Source organism: Branchiostoma lanceolatum, chromosome 2, assembly GCF_035083965.1.
Source record: "Branchiostoma lanceolatum isolate klBraLanc5 chromosome 2, klBraLanc5.hap2, whole genome shotgun sequence".
NCBI classification, from domain to species: Eukaryota; Metazoa; Chordata; class Leptocardii; order Amphioxiformes; family Branchiostomatidae; genus Branchiostoma; species Branchiostoma lanceolatum.
The window spans coordinates 15,617,374-15,637,206 of record NC_089723.1 but is presented as its reverse complement, the minus strand read 5'-3'; the positions used below and the strand labels follow the sequence as shown (position 1 = coordinate 15,637,206).

Genomic DNA, 19,833 nt, shown 5'->3' with positions numbered 1-19,833 from the left:
ACAAGGAGGGGTTGGTAGCCCTTCCTATTTCACGTGCTCGAGGCACCTCCTTTAACACGGGACCCCCATTTTACGTCCCTGCCGAAAGCCTGGTAAAGCCCCAACCGAGATGCCCTGCCCAGGATTGAACCGGGATCTCCCAGTTGCCACCTATTTGAAGCCAGGAGCTCAACTGTGATGCTGCTACCAGTAGAGCAACAGGGACATCTAGTTAATCATTGCCAATTGACAGTATAAAGTTGAAGAAACAAGGCAAGAACTGTCTTTGAATAGATCCGCTTCTGTTATGACTGCGACTGGCTCTTGAGTTCAGTTCTGCCAGGGCCCTACCGGTCCAACTGGAAGACAACGCTTATTTGTCGTTTCCCCCGTGGATCCGATGTCACCACTGCCATGCAGACGTCACTGAAAATCGTGGTCACCATTGGCGAGCTACATACCGAAATGGGAATTTAAGAAGTCTCATACCTGGCACTGAACATCCCTTACATCAAATGAATGACAATTTAAGGTTAGTTACTTGCTTAGGACTACCAAAAACCTACCTAGCTAACAAGCAGCATATATAAGATAGGAACATCGCTTTCTTAGATCACGAAGCGGTCAACTTTTCCGGCTGAAAGAATACCTCTGTAATCTGAAGATTGGAAACGTTTACTGTGTAATAAGTGAAAAGGGTTTCCTAGAGACCTGTATAAATTTATGCACCCAGTGTTTAACAGTCGTTCTAAGCACATGACAAAAATCAGGCTGTACTGAAAACTGAAAATTCATCAAATTCCTCTCATTGGAACGGGTTGATATTTCCTGTCTACGATTTCAAACCTAACATTTCTATTGTCAGAAACGTCGAGACGTAAGTGCATATACCTGTACGTTGACGCTTGCCTTTGTGTGTACGTCACCGCTAAACCCACCGAACGGTATTTAACGTGTTAAGTAAGCTTACTTTTTGCACTGTCGGCTTATAGTACTGGGTATATAGTATGATAACATCATAAAATATGTAAATACTGTATACATAACGTGTCTATATGTGATGTCTAATTTGACATGTTGCTGTTTACGTTTTTGGCCAAGGTCTTGACGATAGCAGGGAATGATTCAAGATTCAAAATATATTTATTGAAATTTCGCAGTGAAACACTGAATTACATTCAATATACAACGGTTAAAATCGTCAACTAGAGCTTATATTGCACAACAATATTGCACATTAAGAATGGTGAGATGAATGTACCGCACTGCACCGTATATATATATCCGCACTTGCTTACAATAATTGATATAAATATGAATATTGAATCAATGTAACATTAGAGTAACGTTATCATTTGGAACGTACCAACAGATGATTTCATGTTGGCATTAGACTTCCCTATGTTGTTGTTACCTATGATGTTCTGATATTCGATAAGTTGATGAAGTGTATCTAAAAAGCATAAGTGTTGTATATATAAACTCAGCAATAATATATATACATATATATACATATATATACATATATATATATATATATAATGGTTTAATTATGCGCTGTTTGTTCCAGGAGAAAATTTCTTTTTCTATTAATTATTTACATAATTTCCATTTGTAAATGCAGAAATGGTCGCGGGGTTTTAATTTCGCGGTAGGGAGGAAATTGAGTGTTCGCGGTGGTTTTGAGTTCGCGCTTGAAGCAAAAGTAGCACTACAGTCACACGCGGTAAAGAGTTTGCCGCGAAAACCGCGAACATAAAATCACCGCGAATATTTCTGCATTTACAGTACATTTTTTTGTTTCATGTATCCCATTACTTTGCATTATCACATTGATGTACTTTCACCATTAATGATCTTAGGTTACTTTGTACTTTTGTCCGGCTTAACGTTGGGTAACATAAATTCGCGGGGTACTTAAATTCGGGATTTTTCGAAAACGGGGTATTTAGGGATATGTGCTAGATGCAACATCAGTAATACCGCTAGAAATGCAAACTTGACAGACTAACGTATTCAAAACACTGTCTGAAAAGCTTCGATAACCATGCATTAGAAGTTGGCTACGTCAAAAACTCTCCGTCCCTTATTGTCATAGTCTGAGGGCTTCGTGGGAGAATTATTCTACATAGTTGTTCGCTGGTTTATCATGAAGACAAATGTCACATCCGCTTCCTGCTCAACACAATTATTTACAATACAACTTATTAGAATCTCTTTTGCTAACCTACAACTGGACTCTAAGTGTGATTAATCATCAAAACGCCTCTTTGTTGCTACAACCAATGGCTACGGCACTACGGTGAATTTTCCCGCCGCCATATTCGTTACCCAGAATCCTGCTATTCGGCAGACGACAAACGTTTGCGAGGAACACTTTTTTGTCCAAATGTTGTGTGTGATAGTGGACTGATGGCGATATTTTCCTCAAAGTTTGCTCTTAGCACAAGCAGAAACACATGGACATAGTAGTATTACCATTTCTACGGCATCCAGCTAACGCCCTGATGAATAATGTACAAATTTCCATGACGGTGGGGATCGACTTTGAGTAACGTTCTACCGACTCAACACACGGGTTGTTCCCGGAGGCCTGATGTGTGCGGTACGGCCGTTTTTTCGTGTATTTTTTTTACTTGGACACGTCTATATCCATAGCACTCTCCTCAAGCCAAGGATGGAACGAATAGCTGCTGTATAAAATGTAATTAGCGGTAAGATATTCAAGACGAATCTTCTCTCCCGAATTAATGTTCACCCCTGTCCGACAGCACCGTCATTGTGCGTGCGGCGGACGGTAGTTACAAGTTGAAATATTATGGTGTCAGCACGACTAGAGACAAAATCTACCATATATATGATTAGTGCAAAGATAGTACATGATACTGACAGAATAATAGAAAAAAAAGGATGGTTTATTGTTCTGCTAGATTGATTTCAGTCAACCATTATCGGAAAAATCCCGAATTTATGTTACCCAACGTTACATTTTGCTATTTATTATTCTATGTCTTATTTTTGCATGCCGCAGGGCTCTTTGAAAACCACCTCAGTTGCGATAGTTGATTCATGGGTATCCATTGAAATGGAATGATGTCAAACGAAATGGAATTTCAGACACATGGACTTTGAGTGCGTAGAATTCAATGTAAAATGTTTATGGCAAAACTGACAACATGCAGGATAAAAAAAATGTAAGTGACATCATCTTGGGGAATTTGCATCGTTAATTCGTTTTCCAATCATTTAAGAAAAGGTCAAACTGCACCAAGGTCATAAGAATCATTATGTTTCGTTAGCGCGGATGAATAGAAACAAGTACATTTGTACGTGGCTGGATGCAAACAAAGTTGCAGCTTGTCTGATTTCGTCACGTTCATACCCCAAAATGGCGTTGCATATTCCCTGGGAATTGTTATGCAATGCCAATTCTATATTAAAATATGTAAAGAAAGTATCTATCTAACTATATTGCACAACAATTGTACAAGGTACAAAGTATGGCATCTATTGGTACTTAACTACAGTTCCATAAGGATAATCTACCTGATACAAGAGTGTATAGTATGGGCTCATTAGCTTTTACAATCATTGGAAGAATTTCTAACGTCTAGACATTCTTTGATTTATTTTCCTATGCATACAATGCAGGGATTGTTCGGAAAAGTGACTTGAAACCTCACACTTATCTTATATTAATATTGTGTTTGTTTTTCATTTGTGTATTTTTGATTATAGGGCGATGACTTCTTGTGACATTTGTGTCATTATGTATGTCCTTGTAGCGTCTGTTATCAATGTACATGTACGTTGTTTATGATTGATTCGTAAAGAAGTGGGATTGAAACTCAAATTTCCCGATCGTTTGTTATGTGATTAAATGACTGAATCTTTGTCTGACACTCTATAAACAGGACAGAACAAGTTTTACCAACTATGAACTGTATTTCCGGCGACTTCACAAGTCCGACCTTCCCATTCACTCACTCACTCACTCACTCACTCACTCACTCACTCACTCACTCACTCACTCACCCACTCACTCACACTCACTCACTCACCCACTCACCCACTCACCCACTCACTCACTCACACTCACTCACTCACTCACTCACTCACTCGCGCTGAGGTGCCCTCATCCTGAACCCAGGCCAACGGTTCTTCCTGCCACCTTTCTGAGACCTTTCTGGCACCTTTGACCTAACTTCCTGTCAGTGTCCCCGATGTGTCTAGCATTCAAATGCCAATTTCAGAACTGCGGACACACACGAGGACAAACAAACAAACAGACACACCCACTAATTACAACACATCCGTTGTTATTGAGGTAATAAACACCGAGACTCCATAGATACTATTCATACGAGCAAATTTTGTGTAATATTTGCAACGATCTGAATACAAAATATTATGCTTTTGGTAGCGGTTCCAACATAGTCACTTAAAAATACAAATATGAAATCTAGAAGCATAACTTAGTCTTTTAATTCCATATAAAGTCACGACATCAACAATTCACTATGTTTTCAATTTTTCGTTCCCATATATGGCCATGCTATCCTGTATACACACTCGTTATTGATTCACAACAGCTCAGACTTTGACACAAAGTAAACTCGTGTTGAAAGGTCCTCCAAAAGGATTTGTCATGTTCCCTTGCACAGGGACAATAGCCGCTTCTAATGCATACAGGAACTGAAGGCTTGTTAGGGGATCGTCTAAAAAGATCCATCTTTTTTCAAACAGTTAAAACATTTGGGACATGTTGGTTGTCTTTGTCCTTGACAAATGAGGATAGACTACACGATACCATCTGTACTAAATTTACGCCCTAGTTTCTGTATAGTTTGCTTGAAATTCTTGGGATTAGAATTTAAAAGGTCTCTCCAGGACAATGGGGGTCAGTTTGCTGGACGTCCCTATTTGCAGGTGGTCAGTGGGCGTGAGGGTCCGAGTGGCCGGACGGCTGTCCAAGCCACGCTGCTGAGTAGCATGTCAGGTATGTCGCCCCCGCCACCTCAACATTCCGTGAGCGCAGCAAAACGTGGAAACAAAATAAACTCCAACAAATCCCCTCATTTAGTTTAACCATTGTACATATTGTGATAGTTTGTAAAATGTTTACAAGTGTGTGTATAGTATGGCAATAAAATGGAATATCTTTGATTTGATGTATGGAATATTTTATTACCTTTTTTATTCGTTTTGCTGCCCTCCCTGCGGTGATGATGTCATAACAAACACTCACCTGCTATTAGGCCGGATTCACAACAATAGTGTTACACAAAGGGAGACAGAAACTGTGAAAGGATCTCGCAGCAAACATCTGTTTTCAGGTTTTCAGCCGGGTTCCCGTTTTTTTGTGCGCTGGGAATGGATAGGGAAAGGAAAAGAGATTCTTGGGACCCACCCTCGGCTAGGAGAAAGACCGCCATGGACACGTTTCGAGCCGAGCCGGTTTGGACCGAGGACACCTGTGATGTTTACGGAAGCTATTACACGGGAGATCCACCGACGGGCGATCTCCAAACCGAGCGAGATCGCGATCTCTATCCTCGCTCGGAACAACACCGCGGCCGCAAACCAAAATTCGCCGACAGACTTGGTGAGATTTCTTCGAGACTGCGACAACCGACAGACACGCGTAATGTGCCGACGACAGACAGTCAACCCCGAAGGGGGTCGCCGAAAAGCCATCCCCATAATTACCAGGTACCGACTACAGACATGCCGGTGTCTGGCCTCACTGACTCCGCCGAGCCCAGGAGTAACCACACCGTGTCTTCAGAGACAACCACAGACCTCTACTACGTCACCTACGACCCTTCAAGGCGTGATTTCTACCGGAGACACACGGCTCATTCTAAGACAAGCAGCCAAGACTCCGGAGTGGAGTCCAACCAAGACGATGCGGAACTAAGTAGCCCCTTCCACCGAAGACACACCGTTCCCGTTCCAGAGGGTTCCATACAACAACCTACAAACCCCGACAACTTTCAGGACAAAGAAGAACTTGAGAGACTTAACCGTCGCCTATCCGAAAGAATCCGTATCTTAGAAGACAAGAATAGAGTCTTACAGACCCATCTTCAAGACACATCAACATTAGACGGAGAAGAAATTTCTCACATGTTTGACAGTTGGGAAGAAGGCGAACAGAGGGTGAAATTCAGCACCTTAAAGAGGGGAAGACTAATGCCCGAAGTCAGAGAAAGTTTGGAATTAACTATAAGCAGGTGGGAAGCTGCCGCACAGGAATACAAAACGAGGTAAGATTTCCTAGCATTATGTGTTCTATTCAGTTGTATATGAGAACGCCGCGGGCGTTTTTTTTACCGAGTTTACATGTTCGTCAGCTCATTATTTCAGAGGAAGGCAGACATTAGTCATCACAACCAAAGAACCTTTTGTTGGGTCAGACTTATACCGCTTTTTAATTTTCTCACCGCTTGAAGGTAACATAAAGCTACTACTGTATCATACAACGTGTCCCACTTTTGTGTGTTAAGCCGGCGTAGTACAGCAGAAAAGTATCTCACCCGACAAGTTTGCCAGCTGTATATTCTCCAAGCAGAGGTGTGGGTCCGGCCGAGTGACGTGTTTTTACGCGTTTTTGTCGGGCTTTCTACTTTGTCATGTTTGTTTTGTCTCACCAACCTAACGTTTGGGTGCATGGTGAGAAAAAAAAAAAAACATGACAAAGTAGAAAGCCCGACAAAGACGCCTAAAAACATTAGAAACCAGCCGGACCCACTCCTCTGCTTGGAGAGTACAAGCTGTAAAGGTCATTGTATTTTTGCCAGCTTGTTCTTTCAGGGATCGGATAATGTTTGTATGTCACTTAGCTCCGTCCAATGTGATAGGGTAAATTTTCAATTTCAGGTGGGGAATACGGTCGAGTCGGTTGTTTGTTTCTATTCGGCAGTAATCTACAAATTCATTCCAAGGCCGTTGACAATGTGTCGGCACGTTACATATGTCGTTGCATAGAGCCCGTCGGCAAAAAAAGGAAAAATTACCTAAGAGATCTAGAATCAGGGAAGGTTACCCCCCCCTCCTTGCCCTGCCCAATGAAACCCTATGGTGGCCCGAAACTACCATGGTAGAATTAATACACCTACAGCCAGCGTAGTTAGTATGGCATGTGTGCAGGTGGTATGGCAACGTTTTTCAAGAGACTCAGACATTAAACGATACCACAGAACAATACACAACCAGGTGCTTGCCTTGTGAAAACCACTGACGGCCACGTGGGAAAATGGTAGTGCCTTTATTGCTAGACGCTGGGGAATTGTCATGTGGGCGACATGCATAACAAAAGAGGTCTCAAAGGATTTCGGTCTGTGTATGGGAAATCATGTTTATGTTTTGTCACCAGACGACAGAGACCACCGTTGTGAGAGGCTATGAAAGGGGGGGGGGGTCCTACATGCCCCCTTTCCCTACGTCGTGCTATCTTAATTTCGTGTAAATCGAAAGAGAAGTTCTTTTATCCCCATAATTCGTAGTGAGATGGCCAAATGTTGCGTAATTGTTTTCCTGGATTTAGTGTAATACGTAGGCGGTCCTCCGGAATTTAGCGTAAAGCGTTGACGAAACCCCCATACAGGCACTCTAACGTGAGGTCACCGTCGTCCATATTTGGTGCAGACAAGGGACATCAGTGCCTATTGAGCCGAGGGAGATACATGTACATTAAAAGATATATCAACATGCATTACCAATAAATATTTCGACTTGAAAAAAAGAAGATATTCTTAGATAAACACACATACACAGAACTCGAGGTCATATATTGTGCTACAAAATATACCTGGAGTTATTTTTTGGGCGTGGCTCTGTATGTCCGTACAGAGGACACCTGTTCAATATATAGCCTGCAAAGAAAACACAAAGCGTACGTATTTATCATTATGATCGTAAAAACCGCCACTGTCCTTTAGAAATAATGCTGTCAGAAACCGCAATTAGAGTAAGCCTATAGCTTATCAATCTCCAAGCAGATGTGAAGTCCGACTCATTGTTTTACGGTGGATTTTACGCGTTTCAGTTTCATATTTCTAGTGGTCCGCATCTTCGTCTTCCCCCAAGAAAGACGTATAAAACTGAAAACCTTAAAAAAAATACGTGTAAAACACCGAGTCGCACCCTGCATCTGATTGGAGCTTGCAACGTGTGAGAAGCCTGTCATCTCCAAGCAGATGTGTGTAGGTCGGGCTTGTTTTAACGTCTCTCTAGTGTTCACGCGTTTTTCTCTTTCTGCTAGCCCTATAACTCTCGCCATTCGTACATTGTGAAGACAGTACTGTGTACATCGATATTCTAAAACGATCTTTCTTTCGATTCAAATTTTACAGATGGGAGGAAGAAGAAAGCTGTCGAAAAGAGTGCGAGGCGAAACTACTGGAGAGAGAAAGGGATTTGTACGACGCCAGGCGGGAGACACAGGAAGCGCAGCTGAAAGTCCGGCGTCTGCAAGACTCTGTGCAGAACTTTGAAGGGGAGGTGGCCAAGCTGAGGGAAGAGCTGAAAGACGCCAGAAACCACCTCCGCGAATCTCTTCAACCCGTTGAGAATGGGACAGGTTAGGAGCAATTATTACGTCAGGAACGTTTTGTGTTTTCATTGAATACTTTGTCCGAGCGACACAATGGCATTTTTGAACACCTGGACGCTCTGAACGATAGTGTAACTATTGTGTTTTTCCACGTAATCTGTCCCTTTTGTTGCTGTTCATCCTTTTGGGAGGGCCTGCATGGGGGGGGGGGGGGGGGGGGGTCCCGACAACGCTCTACGCTAAATTCGGTGGGCCGGTAACGTAATACGCTAAATTCAGAAAGCCTCCCTACGCTCTACGCTAAATTCAGAAAAGTCTCCCTACGCTCTACGCTAAATTATGGAGTGGTCGGCAACGCTCTACGTAAAATTAAAACGGCCGATTACGATCTACGTAAAAGAGGCATGCAGGCCCTCTTTTGGATGGTGGCCTAGTGTATTTGGGGAGCTTCAGGCGATAGCATCCGGCGTCAAACCTCGCACGTAAAAGAACCCAACACACATATCGAGAAGAATTGGGGTGACCCGTTGTGCTTGGACAAAAACGCAAGCCGTAGCGAAGCTAGTTCTAGCTGCATTGAAAAACCACATGCTTCACCTCAACTGAGGATAACTGCTTTACCTTTTCCTTCATGCTTTCGGGTCTCCCTCTCTCTCTTTAGTATGTTGGTGTGCAAAATAAAAATGAGAGATTATTGGCCACCTAACGACTTTAGAAGGTAATACAGCAGAACTTCCTGTTTTGATATGTCGTGTTCTAGACATGTAATGCTCATGTGCACATGGTCTTTTCTCAAATGTACATAACTCTTGTTGTTGTTATAGGTGGGAACTATGACAAGTTTGCGGCGGACATGGCTGACGCTTTACAAGAGATTCGGGAGGAATATGACGTCATGGCGCAGCAGAAAATACAGGAGACAGAGGCCTTCTACAAGTCACAGGTAAATATGATGTGTGATTCATGTCTTTTGTGATTAAAAAAATGTATAACACAAATCTATTTTGTGCCCATTGTTGTTGTTCACAACAAAATGAACTTTTTTGAACGCTGAAGCGCAGCCATACGCTGTATGACGCCAAATCCTTGAGCTGCTAAAATACGTGAGAGGTCAGGTACTGTACTTGTGTGAAGTTAGGACAGGGCAGTCGATGGGGGTAGGGCAAGATTTACATGCAGGATTAGCATTAATATTAGGGCTAGGATTAGGATTGGGGAAGGGGTTTTGGGCTAGAGTTCGAGTTATGGTTAGGGTTAGTCTTATGCTTGAAACATTACCACGTCCTACGAATGTTTTGCACTAAGAGTACTCCTCTCACGTCTACTGCAAGTAGCTGACCTCTCACGTATTTGGCAAGCCCAGAAATTTGACTTGACACCGGCGAGCGCGCCCCTCTCGCGTGAACAAACGGTCGTTGCCATTTGAAGCGGTCGTCGCCATATTGTTGACCGGTCGATACCACATCCGAACATTTCATAGTTTTTTGGGGGCTAACAAGAAGCGAAAACATATAAAAAGCACCATTTCAATTGAAAATGTAAGACAGTATCGTGATAGATGGCAAAAAAAAGATTAACGAACAAAAAGGGCCGAACCGTAGTCAAAAAGCCTAAAGCCTATTCCCTTAGCAACCATGCCACGAAACATCACGGTATGGCCAGAGCGTGCTAATCCATATAAAGTAGGTGACGACCGTGAGACGGAATTTAGCGCGCCGCCGGCTTCACGTCCCCATCCGAAATGACAAATACCATCCCTCAATCACAACCGTGCCCGAACGGGGTTCGAACCCCCGCCCCTCAGACTTTCCACAGGACTAATTTCAAGAGTTCCCTGACCCATGGTGAAGACTCATGTCAGCTATGATGCATTCTTAATGTGATTAACCCTACAGATGGATACACTGTCGTCCACGGTCAACGTCAATCATAAGAAACTGGAAGACGCGACGGCCAAGATCAGAAAACATAGGGCTGAGGTGGATTCACTGAAAAAAGAGAAGCGCGAACTTAAAGTCCAGGTAAGACATGCTTTTTCTTGATAAAACTATTCCATATTCAAATGTTGAAAGTTCGAAATTTGAACAGTAGCAGTCTTAAATTGTCTAGCCTTCTCGTAAGACTTCTAGGACTTTTTCTCGGGAGAGGGGGGGGGGGGGTAGAACATGGGCTAGGTTCTTTAATCTCGGAGGAGCCCCCTCCAAATAAACATCGACGCTTCTAGGAGCCTGCGAATGAGATTAAAATTGTCAAGGAATAAAAAAACTACTACCTCTATGACGTCACTTAATGCAGATAGAACACGTGATTCGATAAGCAGTGGAGAAAATGTTCCAAAAAGTTTATGGTATCCCCCGTCTCGATTTTTCAAACTAGTCTGAATGTCGTTGTCAATTAGCGCTTTGAAAATTTCAATCTAGATATTCTACAAAGCTGTTGCTAATCAAGCAGCATAACGTCGAGTATTTCTTTTGATTTTCAAGAATGAAAAGATTCAGGAAAAACTTCGGGAGGCCGAGAGCAGTCGGCATGCGCAGTCGGAGAAGTACGAAACCACAATTTCCGAACTGGAGAAAAATCTTGCGAGACTTCGAGACGAGATGATCGAGCAGCACATCAACAGCCACAACGTGAACTTGGCGCTGAAAAGAGACGTTGATGCTTACAAGAAAATTGTGGAAGGCGACCCACACAGGTGTGTGTTACATCATACTAGTCTATTTTATCTATGTTCGGCAACATGGGCGCCACCATGTTGTTTTTAAGCTTGTTTGCGGGAGCCATATTGTTTGTTCTGTCTGTCTATTTGTTTGTTTGTTTTCGGGCGTAATCTTGTATCAATCACATCTCGTTCTATTCGTGAAACCAAGCGTTTTCAAAAGTATATTTTCACACGGCCGGTATACATCTTGTAAACTTTCTGGTCAAATCATGAAGATATAGAGTATCCTTTTTTACCATTTGTACCACAGATTAGATTCTCTGTCAGCCATGTTGTCCCCTCCTCACAAGAAACAAACCAATGAGGTGTTCTGCAGAGATGTGTCCACCTCTCCCATTGGTAAGTACTGGGCGCTTTTTCGATACTAGTGCAATGTAGTAGTGTGCGTCGTCCAGTGGTAGATAACTCGTAAATATTGAGAAAAATATATCTTTGCCAGAAGTGGGATTCGATGCGCTGAAGAACCCAGCAGTTCTCCTTGATGAAAGAAATATTGAGAAAAATATATCTTTGTCAGAAGTGGGATTCGAACCCACGCCTGGAGAACCAGACTGCGACCTGAACGCAGCGCCTTAGACCGCTCGGCCATCCTGACTTCATGTTAAATCAGACAGCGCTACTGGCTTTATGTCCCTATCCGAAGGGATGAATAAAACACATAGCAGTCACTGCAAGTATCACTGTAAAAAAAAAGACTCCCTTTCCATATTAACAACTACAATTGTCGTATGCCAATCGTCACCAGAAGATTATCATGGAAGCTCATCTGTGTTGGTAGTAATCATAATACAATGCTAAACTTTCTTCCAACACTAAGGCATTCACGGAAAAAAATTGTAACGACCACTGTTGCCTTCTTCAGGATCAATAATAAGCAATCACTTCCGAACGTAAACTTGCGAGAGTTACAGACACGCGTTCGTGACTTTATATACTGGACACTGAACAGGACTACTTTCTGAGAGGTACAAATGAGGCTATATACATCAGGGCACTCCAGTCATCACTAAACAGAGACAGTGGGCGTTATAAACTTCCTGGCACGTTTGACCAATTGCGGACGTCACGTATCCGTGAAGACACGTGTCAATAAAGTCACGTGTCTGTAACTCTCGCGACTTTACGTTCGGAAGTGGTTGGTCATTATTGATCCTGAAGAAGGCGACAGTGGTCGTTGAAAATTTGATCCGTGAATACCTTAGTGTTGGAAAAGAAGTTTAGATTGTATCAGAAGATGTTCGTAATTTAGTAAATTTGCATTTATCTGTACTTTCGTTGTTGTCTAGCAGGTCCCATCGTTAGCGAGCGTAAAGAGGTGGAACCTACGAGAAAGGATGACGTCATAGATGAAGATATCGACGAAGGAGAGATGTTGCCGTCTTCAGAGAAAGATATCATCGCAGTCTTCGAAACAAACACGTACGTTCTATTTCTTTACCTCGTCTAGTAGGGCTGTGTACTTGTTACTATACTTGTACCTGTATATTGTTAATTGTTAGCACCATATCCTGTCTCAAAGCTGACATGTCTACACTTAAGAATTAGTAAAGCTAGTTGACAGTCTTGTTTTAGTGTTTGGAATATGTAAATCATCATACAATTCACCACTAAAAGATGGTTTGCTACGTACGTGTTTATACAAATGATTTGTTAGACATGGCCAAGATCTGCACTTAAACCGCTGTAACTAGTGCTGCGTACCTAAATGTAACATCAGGTACAGGTACAGAGGTTTAGGTACAGGTCCGGACCTGTACCTGTACCTGAAGAATTTGAAAAATTAACATATGTTTTTCTGAACTTCTTCAATAATGACAGAAGCATAAATAAACAATGATCTGTTGCATATTAGTAACGCTGTTCCATGGTGTCATTTTGGTCACGTTTGGTGTTGCATGAGGCCATGAGGTTAGGAGATCAGTCACAAAATAAGCACATACTTGGTGTAAATTTTTATCGGTACAGTACCGGTACTTGATGATTTGGTATTTTGGACCCGTCCTGTACCTAATCAATTTTTAAGGTACAGTACCGGTACGCAGCACTACCTGTTACGTTACCTGTACCTGCAAATTCAGTCTCTTCAAATTCCTTATCGACATCTTTTTACGAATTGGAAAAAAGTAAAGTGTTGGTGCATTGCTATTGACGGAAGTAGTTGTGCACCGAGCTAAAGGAAATATGGGCCTATGATGCCGCCTATCACATCATACTTTTATTTGTTCATGTGAAAACAAACAGTGTCTGATGTCTTGCACATTATATGTTTTTATTGTAGTTGTCATCCACCTGACATCATTCCGCTAGGGCGAGAAGACAAAGCGGATGACACCCAAGGAAATACAGGTGTGCGAAAACTCTCATTACGAAGGCCCATAGCGACATAGAACGCGAAAGATACATGGCTTTATACTGTATAATTAATCGCGTAAAATCGATCGGTGCCGGGCTGTCAAATAGAATCACGTTGAAAGACTGTAGCTGCACGTCGGGCTCTTGAATTGGTATAATTTCTATTACATTAGACATTGTATGTGATTTGTTGAACGAAGAAAAAACACTTTGTCAGAAGTGGGATTCGAACCCACGCCTGGAGAACCAGACTGCGACCTGAACGCAGCGCCTTAGACCGCTCGGCCATCCTGACTTGGTTGCGCAACGGGTAGACTGTAAACGTATTGTATCGGATTTGCATAATATTGATACAGGATCAATAAGCACTTTCGTAGGTTCGAGTACGCATGTGTAGTGTAAAAGGTGAAGACCTCAGAGACGTAAACAAAAACATTCTTATGCAATCGAGACAATGTCGAGACGAGAACGGTTTACAAGCCAGGGGCCTTCACCTTTGACACTGCACATGCGTACTCGAATCTACGAAAGAGCTTATAAGAAATTCTATTACATGTAGTTAGAGTTCTATAGATTCTATATAGCTACTAGTTATTGCTTATGTCTTGATTATACATGTATATCTTGTTATGACATAAGGATAATTGTTTTGACATTTAAGTATTTTTCAATTTTCAGCTGAAGAAACAAATTACAGTCTGACAGATTTTTGGACTCCAAAAAGCCCCTCAAACCATCAACCTGACGCGTGGCCAGCCGTGACCTTAGATGACGTCACTAGCCATGTTTCACCGCCAAGAACACTCCAGCCCACAGAGAGTACTTCAGCCGTCACCATGGTTACGCTGTCAGACGATAGACTGCACACCATGCCATCTCCCGTCAATAAGGACCCCGCCACGGATTGGGCGTTAGTTGCTTCTTTGCCTCTCCTTTTTCTAAAGTAAAAATATAACATCTTGAATTTGCTCGATACAATTGTTTAACAATTGGGGGTTGTGTAGCACAGAAGAATGAGCATGTTTATTTTAATTTTTCAGCGTGATCTTTCATTTCCAACTCTGCTATACATCTAATTTCAAACGTTGTTAAGTTATTTAAGAAAGAACACTGCCATAGACCAATTGAGCTTGAACTTGCAGCAACTTTGACATTTACAGTTGCTGCTTCTTCATTTGACAAAGACAAAATTTACCCAGAATTTACAACGGATGAAATTCATAATGACTGAAGGGTGAGGTTAGAACCCGTTCGGGCACGGCGTTCGGGGATTGCTTTAGTCCTTCTGGATGGGGACGTAAAGCTAAAATCCTTGTGTAGCTTCATGAATTAGCCCTAGCACATATAACAACCCAACACACTTATTTAGAAGAGTAAGGTTGACCTGGTGTGATTGGCCAAAAACGTGAGCCGTAGCGATGCTACATTGGGCAACTAGCTGCTAGAAAAAGCGTCATGCTTCACCTCTCAGTAAAGGATGACAGCATTACCTGCTTAAGAAAGGTGACATTCTTCCATTTGCCTTGTAGAACGCTGCTGTCGCCAAGGCAACGGATCACCACCAGACGCTGTTCTCTCCCGGCAACTGCAGCAGACCTAACCCCTCCCCAACCCCTCATGGCCCCGAGGGGACACGACCACATCCGGTACCTTCTGGGAGGTTACAGGGTACAACTCCCCCAGCAACAGCAACGGCTGGAAACACAAGTAGAAGACGAATCTGGAGAAGAAGACGATGACCAAGTTTTCAACAAACAACCACTGTTTCATTTGCGAGAAGTTTCAGAAAGATTGCGATCGTCTGAGATACTGTCAAGGTATTTCCTACTTTTAATATCATAACAGTGTTGTGGAAATAAGCTGAACTTTTTTTTTTACCAGAAAGGTTGGACTCAACTAATTTTGCGACCAGTTCGGTGATATTCTTCACGATAACCAAGCACCCAGTTGTTCAGAACATGTCTCCCTTTGAAAGTGTAATGTTAGCAAGGGGTCAAAGGTTAAAGTAGTCTGTAGCAGCCCCCGTCCCGGTTCAATAAGTTCAATCCTTTTTTGTGAAATCCTTTCTTGTAAAACAACGTTTTTCCATAATATTGTGTACCAACACAGATTAATTTTTAGTGCTATCGCAAGCGTCCTACAGTTTTTTCTTCAATTTTTGACATGTAAATGTAACAAAAAGTATCTAACTGCACATTTCGCCTGTCATCAGTTTGAAAGTTGAAGACGAGGAAGACGACCACCCGGCTGTGGGGCCCAACACATGTGTGCCGCACCTGACGGGGAAGTGGCTTGAGGACAGCTACTTCAGCATCGTCTGCAGATCCACAGGCCACGCCCTGGACATCCTACCCCCGGGATGTGGTGATACCTGGGTCCCGGGGGGTGGGGACGGTAGTCGGTCTCCCTCAGCCGGCAGTCGGAAGTTCAAACACGGCGCCAATGTAGTGATGGCGGAGAGACAGGAGCGCAGGTGAGATCCTTTGAGGATTTCGTCCACTATCTTTCCTGTGCTGTGATTGGTTCGTCCATAGTCCTCTTGTTAATTTAATCAACACTTCTCAATACAGCGCAGGTGAGGTTTGAGAAGGGACGGTACTTAAAGTGCTTGTTACACCAATGACACTAAAATACAAGAATGCTGAGGCATCGTGATTGCATACAATTACAAGTTATCATACTGTTTGTTTGCTTCTCAAAATAGTTTTTGGACGGATTTTGATTAGATTACCTGGTGGCAGGAATCAAGAGCTGGAAGTGTGATGTAAGGTTCTATATTCCATAATAATCCTTCGTACAAACGTCCTACGTCATCAGGAACTGTTGTGTTTTAGCGTCACTGGTGCCATACGCACTGTGATAATGATCTTGTGAATGCATTCGGTAAAGATTTTTCGTCCGCAGTTTTTCCTGTGCTGTGATTGGTTCATTCATAGTCCTCTTGCTAATCTAATCAATATACCCTCCGCCCGTCTCCTCAAAACAGCGACAGTCAATACTAGAAGAGATGGGACATGATACTCATCTTGTAAATGCATTTGGTAATGATTTTTGTCTTTCCTGTGCTGTGATTGGTTCGCCCACAGTCCTCTTTCTAATTCAATCAACACTCCAACCAACACTTCTCAATACAGCGACAGTCAGATGTGGTACTACATCACGGGCGCGATCGTCAACAAGGCCACAAACTACGTCCTGACGGTGAAGGACGACAAGGGTGATCCCGGAACACCTGTTGTTGTCTGCTCCCCGTCCAAGAGGGAGGGTCAGCACTGGACGGTACGTAAAACGTTACATGTATAGCCTCAGACAATAGGCCTCAGACAATAGGCTCCGGCCGACTGTCCAAAACACTCTGACCTTCCTGTCAGGTAGTTTTTTTAGGGGCAAATACATTAGAATGATTAATGAGCGAGCATGACATACTTTTTGGCGACGCCCCAGGTCAGAGCCTACTGTACTCTTTCTATTAAGGTGCTTCGATCTCACAGAAAAGCAATTAACTGACCAATGACTACCTCCCTTACTACAAGCAGATGGCATGATTTTTGGCAACGCCTCAGGTCGGAGCCTACTGTACTTTTTTCTATTAGTCTGCTTCGATCCCACAAAAAGCAATCAACTGACCGCTGACTCTCTCTACTACTACAAAATGTGTTGGCAGATGGCATTCTTTTTTGGCAACGCCTCAGGCCAGAGCCTACTGTATTATTTTTCCTCTTAATGTGCTTCGATCTCACGAAAAAAGCAACTAGCTAACTGACAACTGTCTCTCTCTCTCCCCTATTTACAGGTGTTGGCAGATGGCCACATTCTGTCCCAGCTGACCGGGTTCTGCCTGACCGTCGAGTTGCTGACCAGTCCGTGGGACCTCGGACATGTCATGATGGCTCCTCACCAGACACAGCAGACCGAAAGGCAGATCTGGGACATCATGGCCTCGGAAACGGCCATCTAGATATTGTGGCGTTGCGGTGGCGCAGTGGCAGGGTGCTTGGCCCAGTGCCTAGGGGTTCTTGGTTCAAATCCGGGATCCTCTGATTTGTCTCGTTGACGTCTTCAATCTTCAAACGTTGTGCCCTTGGGAAAGGCACTTTACACGACTTTCCCCACTTCACTCAGGTGAAAATGAGTACCTAGCTTCGGTTAAATGGAGGTTGTTTGAAGAGAGCCACACTTTGAGCACGTAAAAGAACCCACCATGCTTATCGAAAAGAGGGGTATTGAAAAAAACAAACATTTCCGGATATGCAGCTTGTACTGTTCAGTACAGACCTGATGTGTTACGCGTTGAGGCGGTTTACTCAGCGAGTATGCAAGACAAACCAAACCAACAAACAACCAGAACTGTCATAATTATTAGCATTGCTTGAGTAACTGTTATTTTGGTGTGTCTTATCGCCTGGATGTCTAACCTTCATCGACGAACCAGAACTAGGATCTTTGAATCGCACTTGACAACACGAAGAATCGGACTTGCCCAGAATCGACTCTGTGGAACGGGGGTCTAACTGAATAGAGAAGAACAAAGAAATGACGAAATACAAGGAAAAGAAAGTAGGTTTTGATGTAAAGTATTATGAAATTGAGTAATAAGCATATTTAAACACAGGCGCTCCACTGCAGCACAAAAAAAGCCGCTATATATAGGGCTCCAATAATCGAATTTGCCCTTTTTTTTGTGACACCTACCCAAATATAATACAGATCTAGGCAGAGCTTCTCAAGTAATGATATCCACTAACATACAAAGCAACGGAACCTACAAAATGGTGCAGGTAAAAATGTAAGAAGAAAAAACAACGTTTGCCAGAAAGCATAATGACAGTATGAAGATGTGTGTACACTAGAATTAAAATCACACTTGCTGAACTCCATGTCGTGTTCATTTCTGGTTGTCTTGTACTATCAGTACGTTACAGTAGAAAATATCCACGTGTTCGAAAAAAGTAATCGTTGACATAGTTTGATCTCGTCTGATTGTAACAATCATTATCTTTTTCAAGACCTTGATATTTTCGGGCCTTCTTTGCTAAGATGAATAAGACTTTGAAGAACTTGTGCTATTTTTGAGGTAGGAAAGAGAATCGTCTGAAATAATTCAAACATGCCGACTGAAAAAATTATATGCTACTCAAAAGTTCTATATTATTTGGCAAGGAATGAGGTCGTGAATGAGGTTGTGTGTGAATTGAAGCAGTATTCAGCACCAAGGAAAAATGTTACGTATGTGTGTTTGTGTCAATATCTGTGTAATTTTATCTGGGTTTCGTGTGTGAATTAAAGCACCAAGTGTTAAGCACCATGCAAGGACAGGCACCAATTCTGGATGATCGGGACTTTAGTTTGAAAGTAAGGAACTTACGACTCGTTTGTTAGAAGTGAAATGTTTTTTGCAGTAGCACCTTAGTGCATACCTTCCTGGATCTAAAGCTTCGCCAGGCAATCAATACTTGAACTGCATTTATCTGCTGTCGACGACACTATCACCAAACTTCATTCTCATGGATCAACAGCGTCACCTAGCAATGTTGGCTAAAACTGCAGGAATTCGAAGTTAGGCGTCCTATGGTTGGTTGCAAAACATTATGCTCGGCACAAGCGTCCCTTTGGTAATACACTGCTGCTGAAGCTACGTAGGAGGCCATACAAAGAACACATTATTCAATTATGGCTTCTAAATTGTTGGTCTAGCCCTCAGTTAATATCAACCTATTTGAAATACAGACTGCATACTGTACTTATCTAAATCTTCGCCGTGGTCTTACGATCCCGATTTTTGCGGCGACCGAATCACGGAAACCGAGGTTTTCATTACTTTACAGTGTGTGACTATAGCGCTACCGCAAGCTTAAAGCCACCGCGAACACCTCGTTTCCCTCTACCAATCACAGCGAATTTCACAGTTGAAAGAAACGTTTCTTTCTGGTAGGAATGAAGTTGTAAAAAGTTCCCACAAACATCATATATTTAAACGAAATATTCTACCATTTATGCATTACACACAACGAAAGTTTCAAGGTTGCAGTACCGTCACGGATCACTAGCCGGCACTTCAGTACCATGATTAAAAGCTTGAGGGAAACTCAAGAGTTGACGCCAAATAAAAACAAGGTTTTAAACCATTGAAAATCCTTTCTTGATGGGATTTTTTTGTGAAATCTGGGCAGATTGGAAGTGGCTATGGTAAAAAACACTATAGAGATAATTGGAGGATCGTCTG

General features: G+C 42.6%; 1 protein-coding gene and 2 non-coding genes across 4 annotated transcripts; 1 reads left to right on the top strand and 2 right to left on the bottom strand.

Moving 5' to 3' along the window:
* The first annotated feature begins 5,210 nt into the window (after positions 1 to 5,210).
* On the top strand, positions 5,211 to 18,144 carry LOC136427581 (uncharacterized). Of its 2 annotated transcripts, none has more exons than XM_066416543.1 (13): positions 5,211 to 6,248; positions 8,337 to 8,563; positions 9,361 to 9,479; positions 10,432 to 10,557; positions 11,020 to 11,231; positions 11,509 to 11,597; positions 12,548 to 12,677; positions 13,537 to 13,604; positions 14,289 to 14,520; positions 15,140 to 15,427; positions 15,823 to 16,083; positions 16,745 to 16,889; positions 17,404 to 18,144. In XM_066416543.1, the coding sequence occupies exons 1-13, from the start codon at positions 5,353 to 5,355 to the stop codon at positions 17,566 to 17,568; spliced, it is 2,958 nt and encodes a 985-aa protein (XP_066272640.1). In that variant the 5' UTR covers positions 5,211 to 5,352; the 3' UTR covers positions 17,569 to 18,144. The 2 variants fall into 2 exon arrangements, with proteins under 2 accessions (XP_066272640.1, XP_066272639.1); XM_066416542.1 differs by having other exon boundaries at positions 12,545 to 12,677.
* On the bottom strand, positions 11,770 to 11,853 carry Trnal-cag (transfer RNA leucine (anticodon CAG)). The gene has a single exon. It is a non-coding gene; the product is annotated as a tRNA-Leu (tRNA).
* On the bottom strand, positions 13,822 to 13,905 carry Trnal-cag (transfer RNA leucine (anticodon CAG)). Its single transcript has one exon. It is a non-coding gene; the product is annotated as a tRNA-Leu (tRNA).
* Positions 18,145 to 19,833: the final 1,689 nt, after the last annotated feature.